The sequence below is a fragment of the Bicyclus anynana genome, chromosome 4 (assembly GCF_947172395.1).
Source record: "Bicyclus anynana chromosome 4, ilBicAnyn1.1, whole genome shotgun sequence".
NCBI lineage: Eukaryota > Metazoa > Arthropoda > Insecta > Lepidoptera > Nymphalidae > Bicyclus > Bicyclus anynana.
The window spans coordinates 3,660,062-3,679,077 of record NC_069086.1 but is presented as its reverse complement, the minus strand read 5'-3'; the positions used below and the strand labels follow the sequence as shown (position 1 = coordinate 3,679,077).

The 19,016-nt window shown below is 38.3% G+C and overlaps 1 protein-coding gene across 1 annotated transcript; it reads left to right on the top strand.

Moving 5' to 3' along the window:
* The first annotated feature begins 324 nt into the window (after positions 1-324).
* On the top strand, positions 325-14,107 carry LOC112057958 (gustatory receptor for sugar taste 64f). The gene is made up of 11 exons (XM_052891559.1): positions 325-934; positions 6,842-6,998; positions 7,548-7,672; positions 8,921-9,100; positions 9,592-9,740; positions 10,807-10,929; positions 11,476-11,630; positions 11,791-11,835; positions 12,336-12,498; positions 13,052-13,141; positions 13,981-14,107. Exons 1-11 carry the CDS (start codon positions 325-327, stop codon positions 14,068-14,070), a joined length of 1,887 nt encoding a protein of 628 aa, XP_052747519.1. The 3' UTR covers positions 14,071-14,107.
* Positions 14,108-19,016: the final 4,909 nt, after the last annotated feature.

The window sequence follows — 19,016 nt, the reverse complement described above, 5'->3', positions numbered from 1 at the left end:
GTGGTGGTCACACACACATAGATTGTAAATGAAAATGCTACTTAAGCATTTTCGTAATTATGACGAAGTCGATACGGGCGGTTTGTCGCCAGTCGTTACCTAACCGTTGTAACTGATAGTCAATACAAGTGTTTTATCAGTGGAGCCTACTATTATTTATCACCCATAACCGCTACCCGGGACACGACATACCTTACTCAAACCCAAATATATAAGTATCCAAATAGTACTAAAGTGGTACAAAAGTGGTGACCCGACTCGGTTTTATTAGCGGTTATTTTGCACGGGTAGCAACACGTAACGACTCACACATTGGAATTTAAAATGGCTCAACCAGAGGTGTCAGTTTCCGGCGTGTCTGTATCGGCGAGAATTCCTGAATTTTGGACGGATTTGCCGCGACACTGGTTCATACAGGCGGAGGCAGTGCTACACCCGCAGAAGATGTCTGACGAGGCGAAATTTCAGTTTGTCATATCGAAATTAGGAAAAGACGTTATACAACAAGTGACAGACATATTAGTCAAACAGCCGGAAAATGGTAAATATGATACATTAAAAACAAGATTACTTGACATTTATGAGGAGTCAGAAAATAGAAAGGTACAAAAATTGATAACTGAAATGGAGCTTGGCGACCAGAAGCCATCGCAGTTGCTGAGGAAAATGCAAGAGCTGGCAAGTGGCAAAGTTACAGATGAAACCCTTACCATCCTTTGGCAAAACCATTTGCCGGGATGGGTGAGAGGAATACTCACGGCATCAGGTTTAAGCGATATTAACGCTTTGGCCAGAATGGCAGACAAGGTGACAGAAAATGCAATGCCTATACAGGGGGTGGCCGCAGTACGGAGTGCAAGGAGTGATTCTCCAGATGTCATAGCGGAGATCCACAAGCTAGGCGAACGACTAAGAAAAATTGAAAATTCCCAGCGTAGCGGTGGGAGAAGCCGATCACGGTCACACGGCGCGCCACGTACGCGCAACACTAGCGGTAGCAGGAAGAGGACACCGGCAGATCCAGACTGGCTTTGCTACTACCACTATAAGTTTAGAGCCCGAGCACACAAATGTGTTCAACCGTGTACGTGGAAGACATCGAACCAGCCTACTGGCAGTGCGGAAAACTAGCTTCGGTCCTGTCTGCGGCGGGAGGCTGTCACCCGTTGATAAATTACCGCTTGTGTATAACTGACGAAAACAGTAAATTACGGTTTTTAATAGATAGTGGTGCTAATGTGTCAGTGTTACCCCGGTGGGCAGTGCGCGAGAAAAATAGAGCGTGCGAGGACTATAGACTGTATGCCGCGAACGGTACACCTATTAAGACATTTGGGTTGCATAGTTTAGTATTAAATTTAAAGTTAAGGAGAGCATTTCGGTGGACATTTATAGTTGCTGACGTTAGACAGCCTATAATAGGAGCCGATTTTTTAACTAAGTATAAGTTAGTGGTAGATTTTAGTAAACGGAAACTAGTGGATCAGGTAACAAATTTTAATGTTATTGCTAGTATGTCACAGTGCATGGAAAGTTCAATAACTACAATTCATAATCAACACCCACATTATAGTTTGTTAGCTAAATATCCAGATTTAACTAAACCGGTATCTTTTAAGGAAGTTCCTAAGCATAGCGTTTGTCATCACATCGAGACGAACGGTCCGCCTGTTCAATGTCGAGCAAGACCGTTACCGCCAGATCGATACGCTAAGGCTAAAGAGGAATTTCGGTTAATGTGTGAAATGGGAATATGCAGACCCAGTAAAAGCGCGTGGGCAAGCCCTCTGCATATAGTGCTTAAAAAAAATGGGCAGATAAGGCCATGTGGTGACTATAGGCGCTTAAATGCTATTACTAAGCCTGATAGTTACCCTATACCCAGGTTACGCGATTTCACGTACTTACTCGCTGGTAAGAAAATTTTTTCACGGTTAGATATAAACAGAGCTTACAATTGCATACCAGTTAACGAGATGGACATTGAAAAGACGTCTGTGTCAACCCCTTTCGGGGCTTTCGAGTTCATCAGACTTCCTTTTGGCCTTCGAAATGCTGGCCAAAGTTTTCAGCGTTTTATGTGTCATAGCGTACTCCCAGACTTAGATTTTTTATTCGTGTATATAGATGATATAATAATTGCAAGTAACAACGTCGACGAGCATAGAAAACATTTAGAGGAAGTATTTAGTCGCTTAGAGAAGTTCGGTATTACTCTGAATATATCAAAGTGTTGTTTCGAACAGACAAAAATGGAGTTTTTAGGCCATGAAGTAACAACGGAAGGAATTCGTCCACTCGACGAGAAGGTGAAAGCCATCATCGAGTTTCCGAGGCCAGCTACTGTGGACCAACTCCGGAGATTTTTAGGTATGTTAAATTTCTATAGATCACACATACCAGGTGCCGCTGAAAAGCAGTCTGAGTTGGATCGCTATTTAACGAATACAAAAAAAAAAGATAAGTCAAAAATCGCTTGGACTGATTCAGCAAACGCTCAGTTTGAGCAGTGTAAACAGAGCCTAAGTGACGCCGCGACGTTAACGTATCCTGCGACAGACAAACCTTTGGCGCTTATGACGGATGCTTCAGAGTCATGCATGGGTGCGGTTCTACAGCAAAGAGAAGGTAACGTATGGAAACCTATTGCTTATTTTTCTAAAAAGTTCTCGGAAGCACAAAGGAAATATAGTACCTATGATCGAGAGTTATTAGCCATTTATTCGGCGATAGCTCACTTTCGATATATGATAGAAGGTCGTAATTTTATTGTGTATACTGACCATAGACCTCTAATTTATGTTTTTTCAAAGATAGGTAGCGTGAAAGAGCTACCTAGGCGAGCTAGACAGATAATGTTCATTAGCGAATTCACTACGGACATACGCCACGTGAGCGGGTTAGATAACATAGTAGCTGACACTTTGTCCCGCGTGGAAGAAATTGTTTGTCCTACGGTCATTGATTTCACGGAACTCGCACGTGTACAAAATGATGACGAAGAGTTAAGCGAACTAAAGAAAAAAATACAATACAAAAACATCGTGATGCCAGGCACCGATAGTTGCGTTGTTTGCGAAACATCGACTAATAAGGCCCGACCATACTTACCGGAAAGTTTTAGACGTATCGCTTTCGATGCAATTCATAGTTTAAGTCACCCGGGTATTCGCGCTACCAACAAAATGGTTAGAGATAGATACTTTTGGGTAGGTATGAATAAAGATATCCGAAGATGGGCTAAGGCCTGTATCCCATGTCAACGATCTAAGATTCAAAAGCATACTGTATCCGATTTAGGTACTTTCGAGAAAGTAGATCGTTTTAGTCACTTAATGATTGACATAATAGGCCCTCTAAATACATCACCCGAGGGATATAGATACTGTTTGACTATGATAGATAGAGGTACGCGTTGGCCAGAAGCTGTCCCAATTAAAGAAATCACAGCTGAAGTAGTAGCCAAAGCTCTTTATGAAAACTATATAACGCGTTTCGGAGTATTTTTTAAGTGTACTTCCGATCAAGGTCGTTGTTTCGAGAGTAATCTTTTCAAGCAACTCATGAATCTTATGGGTATTGAAAAGATCCGCACTACCGCTTATCACCCGCAGAGTAATGGGATGATAGAACGGTGGCACAGATCTTTAAAAGCAGCACTTATGGCTAGACTGTCAACTAAAAGTTGGGTAGAAGAACTACCAACCGTTTTACTAGGTTTAAGAGCCGCTGTACGGGCAGACACTAATGTTAGTTGTGCTGAAATGGTATACGGCACAAGTATTAGGCTGCCAGGTGAATTTTATGATATAAGTAAGGATAATATTTTAGATAGCTCTAGTTATGTAAGCAAATTAAAAAGTATAATTAATGATTTAAAACCTGTTAAAAGGGTCAATAAAGACTCGAGAAAAATTTTTGTTCACCAGGATTTACACACTTGTGACAAAGTATTTATCAGGAACGACGCGGTGCGTAAGCCTCTCCAAGCGCCTTACGACGGTCCGTACCGAGTAATTAGCAGGACAGAGAAAGTTTTTAAGGTCCAATTACCCACACGTCAGGTTATAGTTTCTATAGATCGGTTGAAACCAGCTTATATTTTGGAGGAAAACGATAATCCCCAAAATACTATGTCGTCAAAAACTACGGAACCGATTTTAAAAAAGAAAGTCACAGTGTGTACGGTCCCTTATAATACCAACGGTGTAAAATGCAAAACAACGAGCAGTGGTCGCGTCAGCCGCGTACCTGCACGTTATGCTTAGTTGCATTATTGTTAATTGTTTCGTCATGTTTATAATTTTAAGAAATGATTTATATTTTATCACGTAGTACCAAAATTTTTTCTAGAATAAGTAAGTATATATAAATAAGGAATATGTTTTCACGAGGCAGTATACACATATATTTTTAGTAGTGCAGAATAAGATATTATTATGGGCAACCAAAATAATAAAGAAAAAGTAGTGATTTCGCAGACTACCAATAGCGAACACAAAGTGCAAATTCCTGAAAATAACGTAGAGGTCATGTTAATAGTAATAATCGTAATGTTGTCAATTATAATATTGTATGGTGTGCGTGCCCAGTGGCAAAAATACATGAAGAATTTTATGAAGAGGCAAATCGACAACAATGTGCCAGTGATAAAACTTGACAGCATGTCGGCAATACAAAATGCAGGGAACACAAGTCAGGGCACATCAAAAGTAATATATTAAGTTAGGTAAATATATATTAGTTGTGCAATGTTAAAGTAAAAACCATATTCTGTTTAAAGTAATTGTATTTGAAGGTGTTCTACAAAATTGTTTACATAATATTACACTTATACAAATTTTACATTGTCATTTATATTTTTTTTTTTGTTTAAAATTTTTTTTTGTTGTTAGCTTTACAGAGTTCATTAGTTTAAGTGTAACAAGTGTATGCTCCTCGTGAAACGTTTTGTCAGCATTGTGCTTATAGTGTTAAGAATGAAACACCCCTATACTACCTATACATTGTTTTCTGTAAAAAAAAAAAAAAGGGGGTGGAATGATGTGGTGGTCACACACACATAGATTGTAAATGAAAATGCTACTTAAGCATTTTCGTAATTATGACGAAGTCGATACGGGCGGTTTGTCGCCAGTCGTTACCTAACCGTTGTAACTGATAGTCAATACAAGTGTTTTATCAGTGGAGCCTACTATTATTTATCACCCATAACCGCTACCCGGGACACGACATACCTTACTCAAACCCAAATATATAAGTATCCAAATAGTACTAAAGTGGTACAAAAGGTTCAAGGGTCCAGACCCCCAATCGTTCAAGTCTAAAGTGTCTTATATTTTCTTTAGCATAATATGAGAATTATTGTCCCCAGTCCCTAGTCATTTTGTTTCGCGACAGTATTCGGAAATATACCGTTTTAAATCACACTTTAAAAATATTATCTAGTGAAAGGTTGCTACGAAGCTGACGACGGACGGAGGTCTTGGGTTCCATCCCCGGCTGGGACGATTGAGGTATTATTAATTGGTATAGGTCTGGCTGCTGGAAGGCCTCGGCCGTAGCTAGTTACCACCCAACTGGCAATGACGTATCGCCAACATGTCCAGTAACATGTCGTTTCACAACCACAACCAACACCGTTCGCCGTTTCAGACACAGGATGTTTAATTTCTTAAAATACACTTAACTGAAAAGTTTGAGGTGTATGTCCTGGACCGGATTCAAACCTACGCCCTCAGAATCGAAGGCAGAGGTCATATCCACTGGGCTAATAATGGCTCTCATATCACGGCTCTGAAATAATAAAATGTGGCCTATCTGGCTATAACAGGCCAGGTATAGCATATTTTTCAATGACAAAACATGATCGTATGACGATAAGCTCGTATAGGAGTTCAATTTTAAATTACCCGATTGCAGTATCAACAACAAGTAATTTTTTTTCGTAATTTACGTTAATTGCTTTAGAAAAACACAGATGTTTGGTAAACAACTAACCTACATTTATTGATTGAAATCCGAAAGGCAATCATGTGTAACGAAGAGTTAACAAGTTATAACAAGTTGTAAATTTCATAGAAAATGGATTTCCCTTACATCCACAAAGTCGAGAAGCGGAAACAAGGTAGGTATTTGTAAGTAGTTTATTTTAGTTTCTCTTTTCTTTTATTACAATGTTAATCTTTAACGACAGTCTCGCATGTGATTTTATCTTTCTCTGTTTAACAAGGTACTTAAGATAGAAAAGAAAGGAATGGATATTCATATTATTATAGGACTCAAAAGTGATTACAAATATAAGAAAACTAATGTCGAACAAAGATTATATTCACAACACTTGTCAGGACAACTTAATTAACAAATCTAACTGTAACCGAAATAAGACCCTAGAATGGCAGAGAATGACCTTGAGTGGAGTCACGTACTTGTGAACGATGTGTGTAGGGTTAAAGGCGCCTTTTACTGATATCAAACACTCCCCTTTTCCACTCAAGTCACTCTCCCCGCCTATCCCAAGTAACCCATAAAGAATTACACAACAAGAGATGTGGACGGCTCGAACGCCACGATCACACTGAAACCAACACGAGATCGAGCGACGTCATATCCGTCACAGACTACTATTTCCAACACTAAACGGCGATAACAATATTTATAGATAAAAGCTTCCCAAAATTCAAATTCAAAATTCAAAATTCATTTATTTCAAGTAGGCTCAGTTTACAAGCACTTTTGACACGTCAGTTGACTATTTGTAAAGATTCTACCACCGGTTCGGAAGGCAGGTTCTGCTGAGAAGATACCGGCAAGAAATCCCTTCACTTTACTTTATTTTTAGTTCCTATTAAACCGAAAAGAAATGGCTACACATTAGAGAACTACAAAGGTCAACCAACGACGTTCCATTCAATGATCAAACTCACAGTGATTATCGGGCAAGTTTTCGCCCTCAACCCAGTGCTGGGAGCTTGGGAGAGTGACAGTTCCAAACTAAGGTAACTCTGGAAACGTATCCACTACCGTCATGCTTATTTATATCGCCCAGAAGCATTGCAGTGTTCCGTAGTATGGAGCTAAGGGATTATTTATATAAGACAGGGCCGTGCTTGGGGCGTGCCGTATACGAGTTCCGGACGGGGCGGGCACGGATTGGAATTTATACATTTTGCATGGAGCAGTTTCTACTACGCAGTGCATGATCCGTGTGCCGTCCGGGCTCTACTAACGTACGACGCTCGTATACACTGTTCCCGGTCTCGGCCCGCCCGGACACGGTCCGGTCTAATATAAACCATGCCTTGGCATATGCACCCCAGGTCGATAGATACTGGGCGGCACTTTGTATTCATAATGCTGCCACTCAAGAGCCACACACTGCTGCTGCTGCTGCCATGATGTCAAATGACATTTTGGAGAATAGTGTGAACAGACGAAAAAAAAATACTTTTTAATTTATACTTTTTAGTATTATTATAAATTATTATGTATTTAATATGCTTAGGTGTTTCTTACTTGTATGTATTTAAATTCGTCTATTTTTGCAGGTTTTCATATTTATCCGGACGCTGCGCTTACACGATTCTAGCTATTTTGTGTCAAGTGATTTTCTTAAATGTATTGTTTTTAATAAGATATTTTATGCTCTTTAAGGCTTCAATGAATTCGAACAGTAAGATTCTTTAAATATCTATTTTACTTACCTTACTTTAATTATGTTTTCTATTTTTATATCCGACGAATTATATACGAACCTGCCTTGTTATAAGTCATCCCTCTGTTAAAGATCAAGAAACAACGACCATCGCGTTTAAAACTGTTTCTATAGAATCGATGTTTAATTGTTGTAATCGTTTTCGTCGTGTTAACAGGTTCCTAAAAATGTTATTTTTTTTTTATTTCTTACAAGGTAGCCCTTGACTACAATCTCACCTGATGGTAAGTGATGATGCAATCTAAGATGGAAGCGGGCTAACTTGTTAGGAGGTGGATGAAAATACACACTCCTTTCGGTTTCTACACGGCATCGTACCGGAACGCTAAATCGCTTGGCGGTACGTTTTTGCCGGTAGGGTGGTAACTAGCCACGGCCAAAGCCTCTCACCAGCCGGACCTGGACCAATTAAGAATCTCAATAGGCCCAGTCGGGGCTCGAACCCATGACCTTCGTCTTGTGTAATTTTTTATGCCACATAAATGTGTATTTATGTGGCATAAAAATGGTTTACAACTTCTAGTTTACTAAAAGAAAAATTGAAAGTGCTCCTGCACACGGGCTACTGGCCACAACCATAAAACGACCTACCGGCATATTTTCTTGTAGTTTCATACATTTTATATGGACTCGCCGCACACGGTTGACGCCGGTGGCCGCCACACGCTACAATCGTCACTGCTCGCTTCTTGTGGCCCGCACATGCCACTAAACGCCGACACAAAACGCCACCACACGCCACTCACGCAATTATGATAGGTACAACATTTATTTATTTAATACTCTTTATTTGTACACCACAAAAAATTAAAGAAAACAAACAGAAACATAAGAAAAAGTAGAATACAAAAGGCGGCCTTATCGCTTAGCAGCGATCTCTTCCAGGCAACCTTAGGCTTAGGAACTTATTAAGACAACTGTAGGTGGTGTGTACGTGATAATAATGTACATTATACATACAGCATGTATGGGTTAAAAAGTAGCAGCCACCGACCACAAGTGTCGACCACCGGCCATAAGTGGCTGTTGCGCGCTTCAGCTACTTTTGTGGTCCCTTCTTGCTTCTTGTGGCGGCGTTTGTGGCTGTCGCGTGTTGCCCGTGTGCGGCGACACTAAGTCAATTATGTCAAATGTGTAATGAAAAAAATAACAATTTTTTTTATAGTCTTATTGGTTTATGGAACTTCTTTCATTTCCTTGTTTCAGCCGCTGTAGTATTCTTCGCCACCAACACCATTATAACGGTCCTATTTCTGCGCATAGCCACTAAATGGCCACAACTGTGCCAATATATTGCACAGATCGAGGCAATAGATCCACTTTACGACAAAACTCTAGTGAGGAGATGTAATACATCGTGCATTTTGATACTTCTATTTGCTTTTTGTAAGTAAACCTACATTATTTTTACTACGCCATTTACTTAGTCGAGCTTACCACACCATTGACGAGTTCCTTAATGATAAAGGTGCTTGGAGGCCATTCGATCAGCTTCCACCTTCACACAGTAAGTAAAACAATAAGAAATTGTAATGTGTCAAATGTAAATAATAATACTGTATGATTTTTTTTAAAAAAAGCAACTGTTGAGTTTCTTGCGATTTCTTCTCAGCAGTACCTGAGTTCCGAACCGGTGGTAGATTCTTTACAAATAGTCAACTGACGTATTAACAGTGCTTGTAAACTGAGACTACTTGAAATTAATGAATTTTGATTTGATTTTTAAGATTCGAACCCACATCATCCGGAATCGGAGGCATAGGTCATATCCACTGAGTTATCACGAAACTCTAATTAAGAATAGGATAGGGGTAGGAAATGAGTCAAAGCGAAGCTTGTTCGTGTCCGCTAGTTTCATAAAAAAGTTAACTTTTCAGTGGAGCACAGTTTTGCACAAGTGACTGGTATAGTTTTCATATCTGACTGCAGGCCTGAGATACCTTTTTACAGAGGAATCATAAATAACAGTTTTCCGTGGATTGGTCTAGTTGTTCCCTACAGCCCAGCTCTTGGAATTTTTACACAGGTACTTACCTATTTTCCATTACCATAATCGTCATTCCTTTTTTAAAATCCTCAAGAATATTTTATTACCACGGTTTTCAACTTGTCACCTGGTGAGTGGACAACTGTAACGTTTTTAAAAACCACCGTTATCCAGCCAGCTTCATTCACAGACTCAGTTTTCCCTCCTTGATGTAATGGAGCGTACGCTACTCTAGTATGGATTGGCGGCTTATACAATATACCGAGGTGTTTTTTTTTTATTTTTTTTTATTCTTTACAAGTTAGCCCTTGACTACAATCTCATCTGATTATTCATGGGTTTGAATGGGTTTGGCTAACCTTGGATCAACGAGACAGTGGTAATTTAAATATAAACAATATTTTGGCTGGTGGGAGGCTTCGGCCGTGGCTAGTTACCACCCTACCGACAAAGACGTATCGCCAAGCGATTTAGCGTTCCGATACTATGTAGTGTAGAAACCGAAAGGAGTGTGGATTTCATCCTACTCCTAACAAGTAAGCCCGCTTCCATCTTAGATTGCATCATCAAAAAAAAATTAAGTCGATAAAGGGGCCGATTTCACGGGGTGGTCGTTCCAACCGCGCCGGCTGGGATATATAGCTTGGCAAGTTCGTTGACACTCCCTTGATATGCGGGCGACGGGGGGAAAGACCACGCGGGTGTGAAATCGTGCGCGCGGGGAAGAGAGGTGAATCATTCGTGGGTTTTTCAATCATCGCTACACGCCCCCCGGCCCGCGCGGACCATCAGGAGTTTTACCAACGAATCTGCGAGCTATAGTCGTACTCCTACATTTCTAACACAATTTTTTCCATCTAGTTGAAGGGGAACAGGAATAAGTAAGTAATATTTAAAAGATGTGGTAAATATTCTTTAAAAATATTGGTACTTATATGTAAAAATATCTAGTGTTTTGTCATTGACACTAAGTCGACCAATATAAATATAATAAAAAAAACAAACCAAGAAACCTTGGCTTGTTAAAAAAGATCGAAGCAACTTCTTTATATCGTGCTTATCTTCATAAAAGATGATGAATAAAATCCGTTCTGTATCCTTTCAGTTCTTGAACTTTCAACTTACTTTCAATTGGAATTTTGCCGATGTTTTTATAATATGTGTAAGTTTCTACCTCACCTCCAGACTTGACCAAATAAATAGAAAAATAGCAGCAATTAAAGGAAAGGTAATGTATAATAATTAAAGAAATTATATTATGTAAATCCAAACATTATTTATTAATAATAATATCGAAATAGTACCTAATGTATAGGTACTACTTACATTCAGCGCATAGTTAGCGACACTAACTGTGGGCCTCATAAGAAGGCTCAGAGTCACACAGCGGGCGATGGAACGAGCTATGTTAGGAGTATCTCTGCGTGATCGAATCAGAAATGATTCGATCATGCAGAAGAACCAAAGTCACCGACATAGCTCAACGAGTTGCGAAGCTTAAGTGGCAATGGGCGGGGCACATAGTTCGAAGAGCCGATGAACGTTGGGGTCCCAAAGTGCTGGAATGGCGACCCCGCACTAGTTAGCGCAGTGTTGGCCGACCTCGGTGGACTGACGACATCAAGCGAGTCGCGGGGATTCGCTGGATGCAGTATCATGATGTTTGGAAGTCCCTACAAAAGGCCTATGTCCTGAAGTGGACGTCTATCGGCTGATATATGATGATGATGATGATGACTTACATTTGCATTTACAATATGTATATGAATTTCAGTTGGTTCCATCATCATTTTGGCGAACAGTTCGCGAAGACTACAACAGAGCCACCAGTTTGGTCAGACGTGTAGATGAAGTGATCGGTAGTATTGTATTCGTCTCTTTCGCTAACAACCTTTTCTTCATTTGCTTACAACTCTTGCATACACTCGCGTAAGTAAAAAGTTTCTATATGTTTAAGATTCCTATGGTTAGGTATACAAAACTACCCAAGGACGTACTTACTACTATCAGCAAAATTAGGTACCTACCTAAAATTAAATTATTTTCAATGTACCAGACCTAAAGTACTTAAGAATACTTTACATTTCAGGGACGGATTTAAAAAGACCCCATCTTGTACTACACCAGACAAAAGGTATCAATTTTGTAGTTATTTTTATAAAACTAACAGACGCGGAATATAAGAATAAAATTTTGCTTATGACAATTACAAATACTTTCTTTTGTTTTTTTTTAATAAATAAATAAATATACTTAAACAATACACATCACTATCTAGCCCCAAATTAAGCATACAGCTTGTGTTATGGGTACTTATATAAGTATTTATATGTAGTATATAATTGTATATTAATATTATAGTATCAACTATCTTAGCACCCATAACACAAGCTACTCTGTATGCTTACTTTGGGGCTAGATAGTGATGTGTATTGTTTAAGTATATATTTTAAAAAAATGAAAAAAAAAGAAAAAAAAAAGATATTACCCCTACAACCACATAAACTTTACTTCTTTATAATATTATTAGCGGACCCAGTCAAACTTCGCTGAAATATGCGCTTTGCATAAATTTTGAGATCTGCTTCACTCGTTCACAAAAAAAAATATTAATAATTTATTTTGTATTTACAGATGGTTTAAGGGCTACGAATATGCGATATACTATGTATATTCCTTAACGTTCCTGATTTTGAGGTCATTGACCGTCTCTTTGGTTGCGTCCCGTATCCACGCAGCCAGTCGGGAACCAGTCCATACTCTGTACGAAGTACCATCGCCAGAATACTGTATCGAGGTTGGTGATATACTATTTAGTTGATCTGCCTTGTTAGTCGCTCGTATTGTTAGCCTATAACACCTATGTAGCTCAAATAATTGTTATTGAGTTTTTCTAAGTATCTTCGTACTGCCTTGATGATTCAGTACTTAGCCTATGTGGCTTTAGATCATGAGATCCTGACCTCGAGTCCAGGGTCAAACTGTGTAAAGCTGAGCTATTCTTTCTTTTAAATTTTCAGTAATAATTGTCAACCCAGAGTCGGGAAGTTTGTCGTACTACACTCCCGTTCCACGGGAGTGTAGTACGACAAACTTCCCGACTCATCATCATCAACCCTAAAAAAATTATGCCTAAAACCCACGTTGGAGCAACATGGTGGGTGGGTCTAAGTTCCATATCCCCTCTCCTATAAGGAGGGAATTCTGGGCCTGTAGCAGGCCGTTAAAATAGACTGATAATAATGATGATTATGATTATGATGATGACAACGACGACGACGACGACGATGATGATGATGATGATAGCTATTTGTGTTTAATGAATTCTAAAACAAATTTTGATTTTTTAGGTTAAACGGTTTATACAACAGATTCACGGAGAAACGGTAGCTCTGACCGGTCTTCAGTTCTTCAAAGTGAAGCGCGGAATCGTTCTAGCAGTAAGAATACTCTTTTAATACGTGCAGTGCAGTGAGCCACGTTTTTCGTCGCATGTCCCAATATGGGCTCACGAGGAAATCTTAAAAAAAATGGAATCCTATTTAACGAAAAGTCGTTTTCTTCATTATACAGTTTATATAAATTACACTAATAGTTAATATTATAAGGCGAAAGTTTGTGTGTGTGTAAGTATGTTCGTTCCTCCTTTACGCTGCGGCTACTGAAGCGATCTGGCTGAAATTTGGAATGTATATAGATTTTAGTGATTTTACTTTGGATTAACACATACCTAGGCAAATCCAAGGATCCCGCGGGATTCGTGAAAAACTGAACCTGCCTGCCAATGCATAGCTTTAAGCAATGTGTTAAAAACATTTACATGATAAAGATGCTTGGAGGCCGTTGGATCAGCTTCCACCTTCACACAGGAAGTAAAACTATAAGAAATGTAAACAGTAATTGTTATCAATTGTAAATGATAATACTGTATGACTTTTTCAAAAGAGCAACTGTTGAGTTTCTTGCTGGTATCTTCTCAGCAGAACCTGCCTTCCGGACCAGTGGTAGAATCTTTACCAATAGTCAACTGACGTGTCAAAGGTGCTTGTAAACTGAGCCTACTTGAAATAAATGATTTATGATTTTGATTTTTGATTTTGAATTCCACGCAGACGAAGTCGCGGGTTTCCACTAGTATTATTTAATTATATATTTACCTATTTATACTTGTGGAGTGGTAAAATAACATTGAATGGGTACTGTGAACTTGTTAATATTTAGTTCACCCTTGCTACGTCGCGAGCGTTCGGTAGATAAGTTATAATTTGATTTTTTTTAGATTGCAGGCACAATAGTGACGTACGAGCTCGTGCTGATGCAGTTCACTGGCGTCACCCCGACCGTATCACCTATCAGCGCAGACGGATGAATATTTAGTTATTTTAAATAAAAAAAATATCAACAAAATATTTTTTTTCTATCATATACTTATTATGTCCTTTTTAAAATTTTTAAGAATGACAAAACTAAATATAATACTACTATTAAAAATTCATAAAAAAAATCAACCACCAACAACAAGCTTAACAAACAAAAAATAAAACAAACAAACGAACAAACCAATCATAAGTCTTCAAAAAACGCTAAATCGCTTGGCGGTACGTCTTTGTCGGTAGGATGGTAACTAGCTGAAGCCTCCCACCACCCAGACCTGGACCTACTAAGAAAACCTCAATCGGCCCAGCCGGGAATCGAACCCAGGACCACCGTCTTGTAAATCTACCGCGCATACCACTGCGCCACGGAGGCCGTCGAAAACTCAATTTATTGAGCTTGCATCGCGACCTTCTAGGACATCTAGAATTATAAAAAGGAAAGATTTGATTGTTTGCGTGGAAAGGGCTGTGAAAGTACTGAACCGATTTGAAAAATAATTCTTTCACTGTTAGGAAGCTACACTATCTCCGAGTGCTTTAGGCTGAATTTTATTCCCGCATTCCTACGGGAAAGAGAACCACGCGGGTGAAACCGAGCGGCGTCTGTTGTAAATAAATTGGTTCAATATGTTCAGGCTTCAAAGTTACAAACAGAGTTATTTTACTGTTTAGAGATCAATGTCAAGTGCATAGCAAAACTTTTCAAAACAAAACTAATTTTGTAAAATGACAGCGAGGCTGTGATAACCGTTACACCCTTGTCATTTTAACTTCAATTTCAAAGTTACCAAAACACTTTACTTGCAAACTACCGAATCATTCGACGTTTCGCTGACTTGCCAAAACAACTTTAATGAAAACATGTCACTACCCTGGAATTTACAGCTGAATTCAATAAAGTTTCAAAGGAAACTTACCCTTATTTATAAGGACACTAAAGGACCAAAACAGTTTGATCAGTTATGTCGTACATCCTTTTGTAAGTAACATACAGTAAACTGTGCCTTAAACAGTTTGTAGTTCTACCTCGAGCAATACCCAGGTGTGGGATTTTAATTTAACTGTGTGCGGAAGATAAATGGGTTCGCCTCGACACGACAATGTAGCTGTGAGCTCTTAGACTATTCATTGTGTAATGTATTACCTTATGTTACGCAAAATTGTAATTAATGTTTATTACAATAGGAACCTCTGTGAATATACGAGTAGGTAAAATAATTTATTTATCCAGCACGTAATTAATTTAGTTAACTTGACAATTGTTAATTTCACTTTATATATTTCTTAATTAAAATAACGATTGATAAACACGACTAGAATACAAACTACATCTACCTAGATAAATTATGGACAGACACACATACTTCATTAGCAGTCTACTTTAACGGCTCACTAAAGGTCTGGGCCTCCCCTCCTTAAAGGAGAGGGGATATGGAGTTAAAACCCACAACACTGTTCCAATGGGGGTCGGCGGGCTAAGGGTGATAATGTAAAACCACGATCAGATGTGAATGATGATGATCGTGATCGATGGGCTAAAGTTCTTTCGGAGGAACTTTAGGAAGGAGGAGGAAAGGAAGGAGGAAGGAGGTGTGGCAGCACCAACTCCCAAGCTGAGAATTTTAACTGTCAATTTCTTAGAAGTAAGAAAGCTCAGTATCTCATAAACCGGACCCAGGATTCGAACCCACGTCCTCGTGATCCTAAACCACATGGATTGACCATTGGGCCAACGAGGCAGTTACGTAAGAAAGAAAGAAAAATGCGTTTATTTTAATACATTATTACACATATTACATAACTACGAGTTTATTATGGTATTTCAATACATACTTATTTTAGCTATAGTATAGATTTAGAAAAAAAAATAGTTTGTGAAAAACACAACCTCGATTAAAGCACATAATAGTATTCTAATATCAATATCAACAATTTCCATTATAAAGAAAAATTCTTTATCATGGAAAAGACGCGTTTATCTTCGGATAATTTATTGTTGGTCTCAGACCAATTATAGAAGGACCTGTATCGCACTCATAGTCACGAACAAAATTGTCTGTCATTTTCTGAAGAAAACGAGCTTAGATTTGGTATATATCTTATACTAAACTAGAAATTTTTGCCCGTTTTTTACACAATTCAATTACACATAAAGGTATTTTTACGGAGCTCTTTAACCGACGAACACGATTACAACTATTTAACATCGATACTATAGAGTCAGTTTCTCTAATCGCATTTGATCATATACTTTGACAGAAAAGTAACGTCTAGCGAGGCAGGTCCTATACAATAATTGGTCCGAGATTGCTGGTCGATCAGTCGTCGCTTATTCAGCAATAATTTGAACTACTGAAAATCTAAGCTCAGAAAGTTCATTACAAACAAAAACAAAGTCAATATTTGTCGGACATTTAAAAACCATTAGCACTTGTCAAGGAGATATTACACCTCACCGGTGAAGCGGATAATGGGAATAATATATGGCAAAATTAAAATAATCCGTGCTGCAGACCTGCTGTTTTGATTGCACCATTTTAACTGTCCAGTTAAATTATCCATGTGTAGTGTCTGATAGTTTTACTTGTATAGTTTTTAATAATTAAAATTACAATTAGATAAAACTGTACAGTTTAAACTGCGCAGTTAATACTAAAGGTCTGGTAGCGCCTCATATATATTTTATCTATATCAATTTCTACACAAAACATTGATACGATTATTTCTCTACTCCTTTTCTTTCTTGCATCTTTCATTCATGCTTCCTTGAAACTCGTTCAAAGCTTCCTCTAAGGGTTGTACATAAAACAACTCAAACTGTCACTTAAAGTATAATAGTGTAGGAAATAGTCGTGTGAGACGGATATGATGTCACTCGATCTAGTGTTGGCTCGTGTAGACGCTAGTTTCCGTAAAGAGTAGGGATTTATAGAGGGGTAGCGATCGGTTGGCGGGAACGACTTGTGATAAAAACGCACGTCGCCCGTCGGCTTCATTATGCTCGTGGCGTTCGAGCCGTCCACATTTCTTGTCGTGTAATTCTTTATGTTACTTGGGATACGCGGGGAGAGTGACTTGAGTGAGAAAGGGGAGTGTTTGTTAACAGTCAAAAGTGTCTTTAACCCTACACACAACGTTCACAAGTGCATGACTCCACTCAAGGCTCTTATTTTGGTTACAGTTTGATTTGTTAATTAAGTTGTCTTGACAAATATTGTAAATTTTAAACTTTGTTTGACATTGGTTTTCTGCTAGCTGTATTATTGAGTTATGCTTCTCTCTGGTATAATTATGTATTTTGTCCTATCTGTCAATAATGGAATGTTGTAATATCTTGAACTTAAAAAGTGATCTTTATTTACGAACGAATCATACTGGGCGGTAGAAAGTGTCATTTATCAAAGCAAACACCCACTATTTATATCTAAAGTTGTACGTAAGTAGGTACTCTTGAATAATATAAATATTAACACAAGAGAGAGAGAGTAAGCTTCATACAAGATAGGTAAAACCAAATTGAGGAGACAGAAGCAACACAACTTGAAACTATTTATATTATTATGTACAAACGTGTAATACGTATAATCACATATAAGAACAGAAAATGGACAAACCAGTCAAATGCTATCTGCGTGTCATCAAATGCATGATTTTTATCACCACTCTTATGTTTGACTCTCGTTATGACGTCATTCATCGTGAACTTACAAGGAAGGCAGCTTAATTTGCTGTCAAGAAACCAAGCTCCTATTAATTTTTTTTAAATAAAGAATAACCAATATTTTATATAACTCAAACCCGAACCCAAAATCGCATAACTTTAATCCGCATTAAGAATTCAACCCACGATGCATTTAGTAGTAGCATGTATGTTATAATTGTCCGAGGATATTGCTCAAAGAGCCTGCTATAGCCAGATCTACCACATTTTATAAGGGTTGAAATTTTTTCAGAGCTCATACTATGACTTTGTACGAAAACCAATAATGAAGTTGTAACTGTGGTGGCTTTGAAAGCTAACTAAACTAAAGGTTTCATGTATCAAGACCCTCAATCGTCGAAGTTTAAAGTGTATTTTTTATATTTCCTTTGGCATATTATAAGAAATAATTTTACTCATTCACTTAGTTTCGCGGAAATCATTCAAAAACCACCGTTAAAGTTCTAATTTTAAAGAGCTCTTTATTATTGTTTTTTTTAATAAAAAAAAATCCCTTTTATTTATACTAATCTATACTAATATTATAAAGCTGAAGAGTTTGTTTGTTTGTTTGATTGAACGCGCTCATCTCAAGATTTACTGGTCCGATTTGGATCAGTGTTACATAGCCCATTTATCGAGGAAGGCAATAGGCTATATATTATCCCCGTATTCCTACTGGAATGGCAAACACGCGGGTGAATCCGCGCGGCGTCAGCTAGTTTCTTCATAATAATGTTAACAATTGTTAAGGTCACAAAAAGTGTTAATTTTATTAGGTGTATTATATATTTTTTTCTTTTACTTAAAAGAAGAACTCTCCTCCAGGCTTTGTCGCTTTGATCGGTCTATTGCCTTCAGTAGCCAGTTTTAGTCGGTGAAATTCGTTGTCATCGACCCACCGATAACGTGGTCTGCCTCTGCCTCGTGATCCCTTAGTCATGTACCTATAGAAGGAGCTTGTACTTGCAAATTATCAGCCTTCATAAAATGAGGTCTATCTGGCTATAACAGGCTCTGTTTCAATGTCAAAACATGATCGCTTGACGATAAGGTTGTCAATTTTAAATTAGGTACTCGATTGCGGTGTCAACAACAAGTTTTTGTTTGTAATTTGCGATAATGGCTTTACAGAAAGACATCAACTATGATCGACAAATAACCGCCCTTCATTTATTGATTCAAATCCGAAAGGCAATCCTGTGTATACGAGTTAACAAGTATCAAATGTTATTGAAA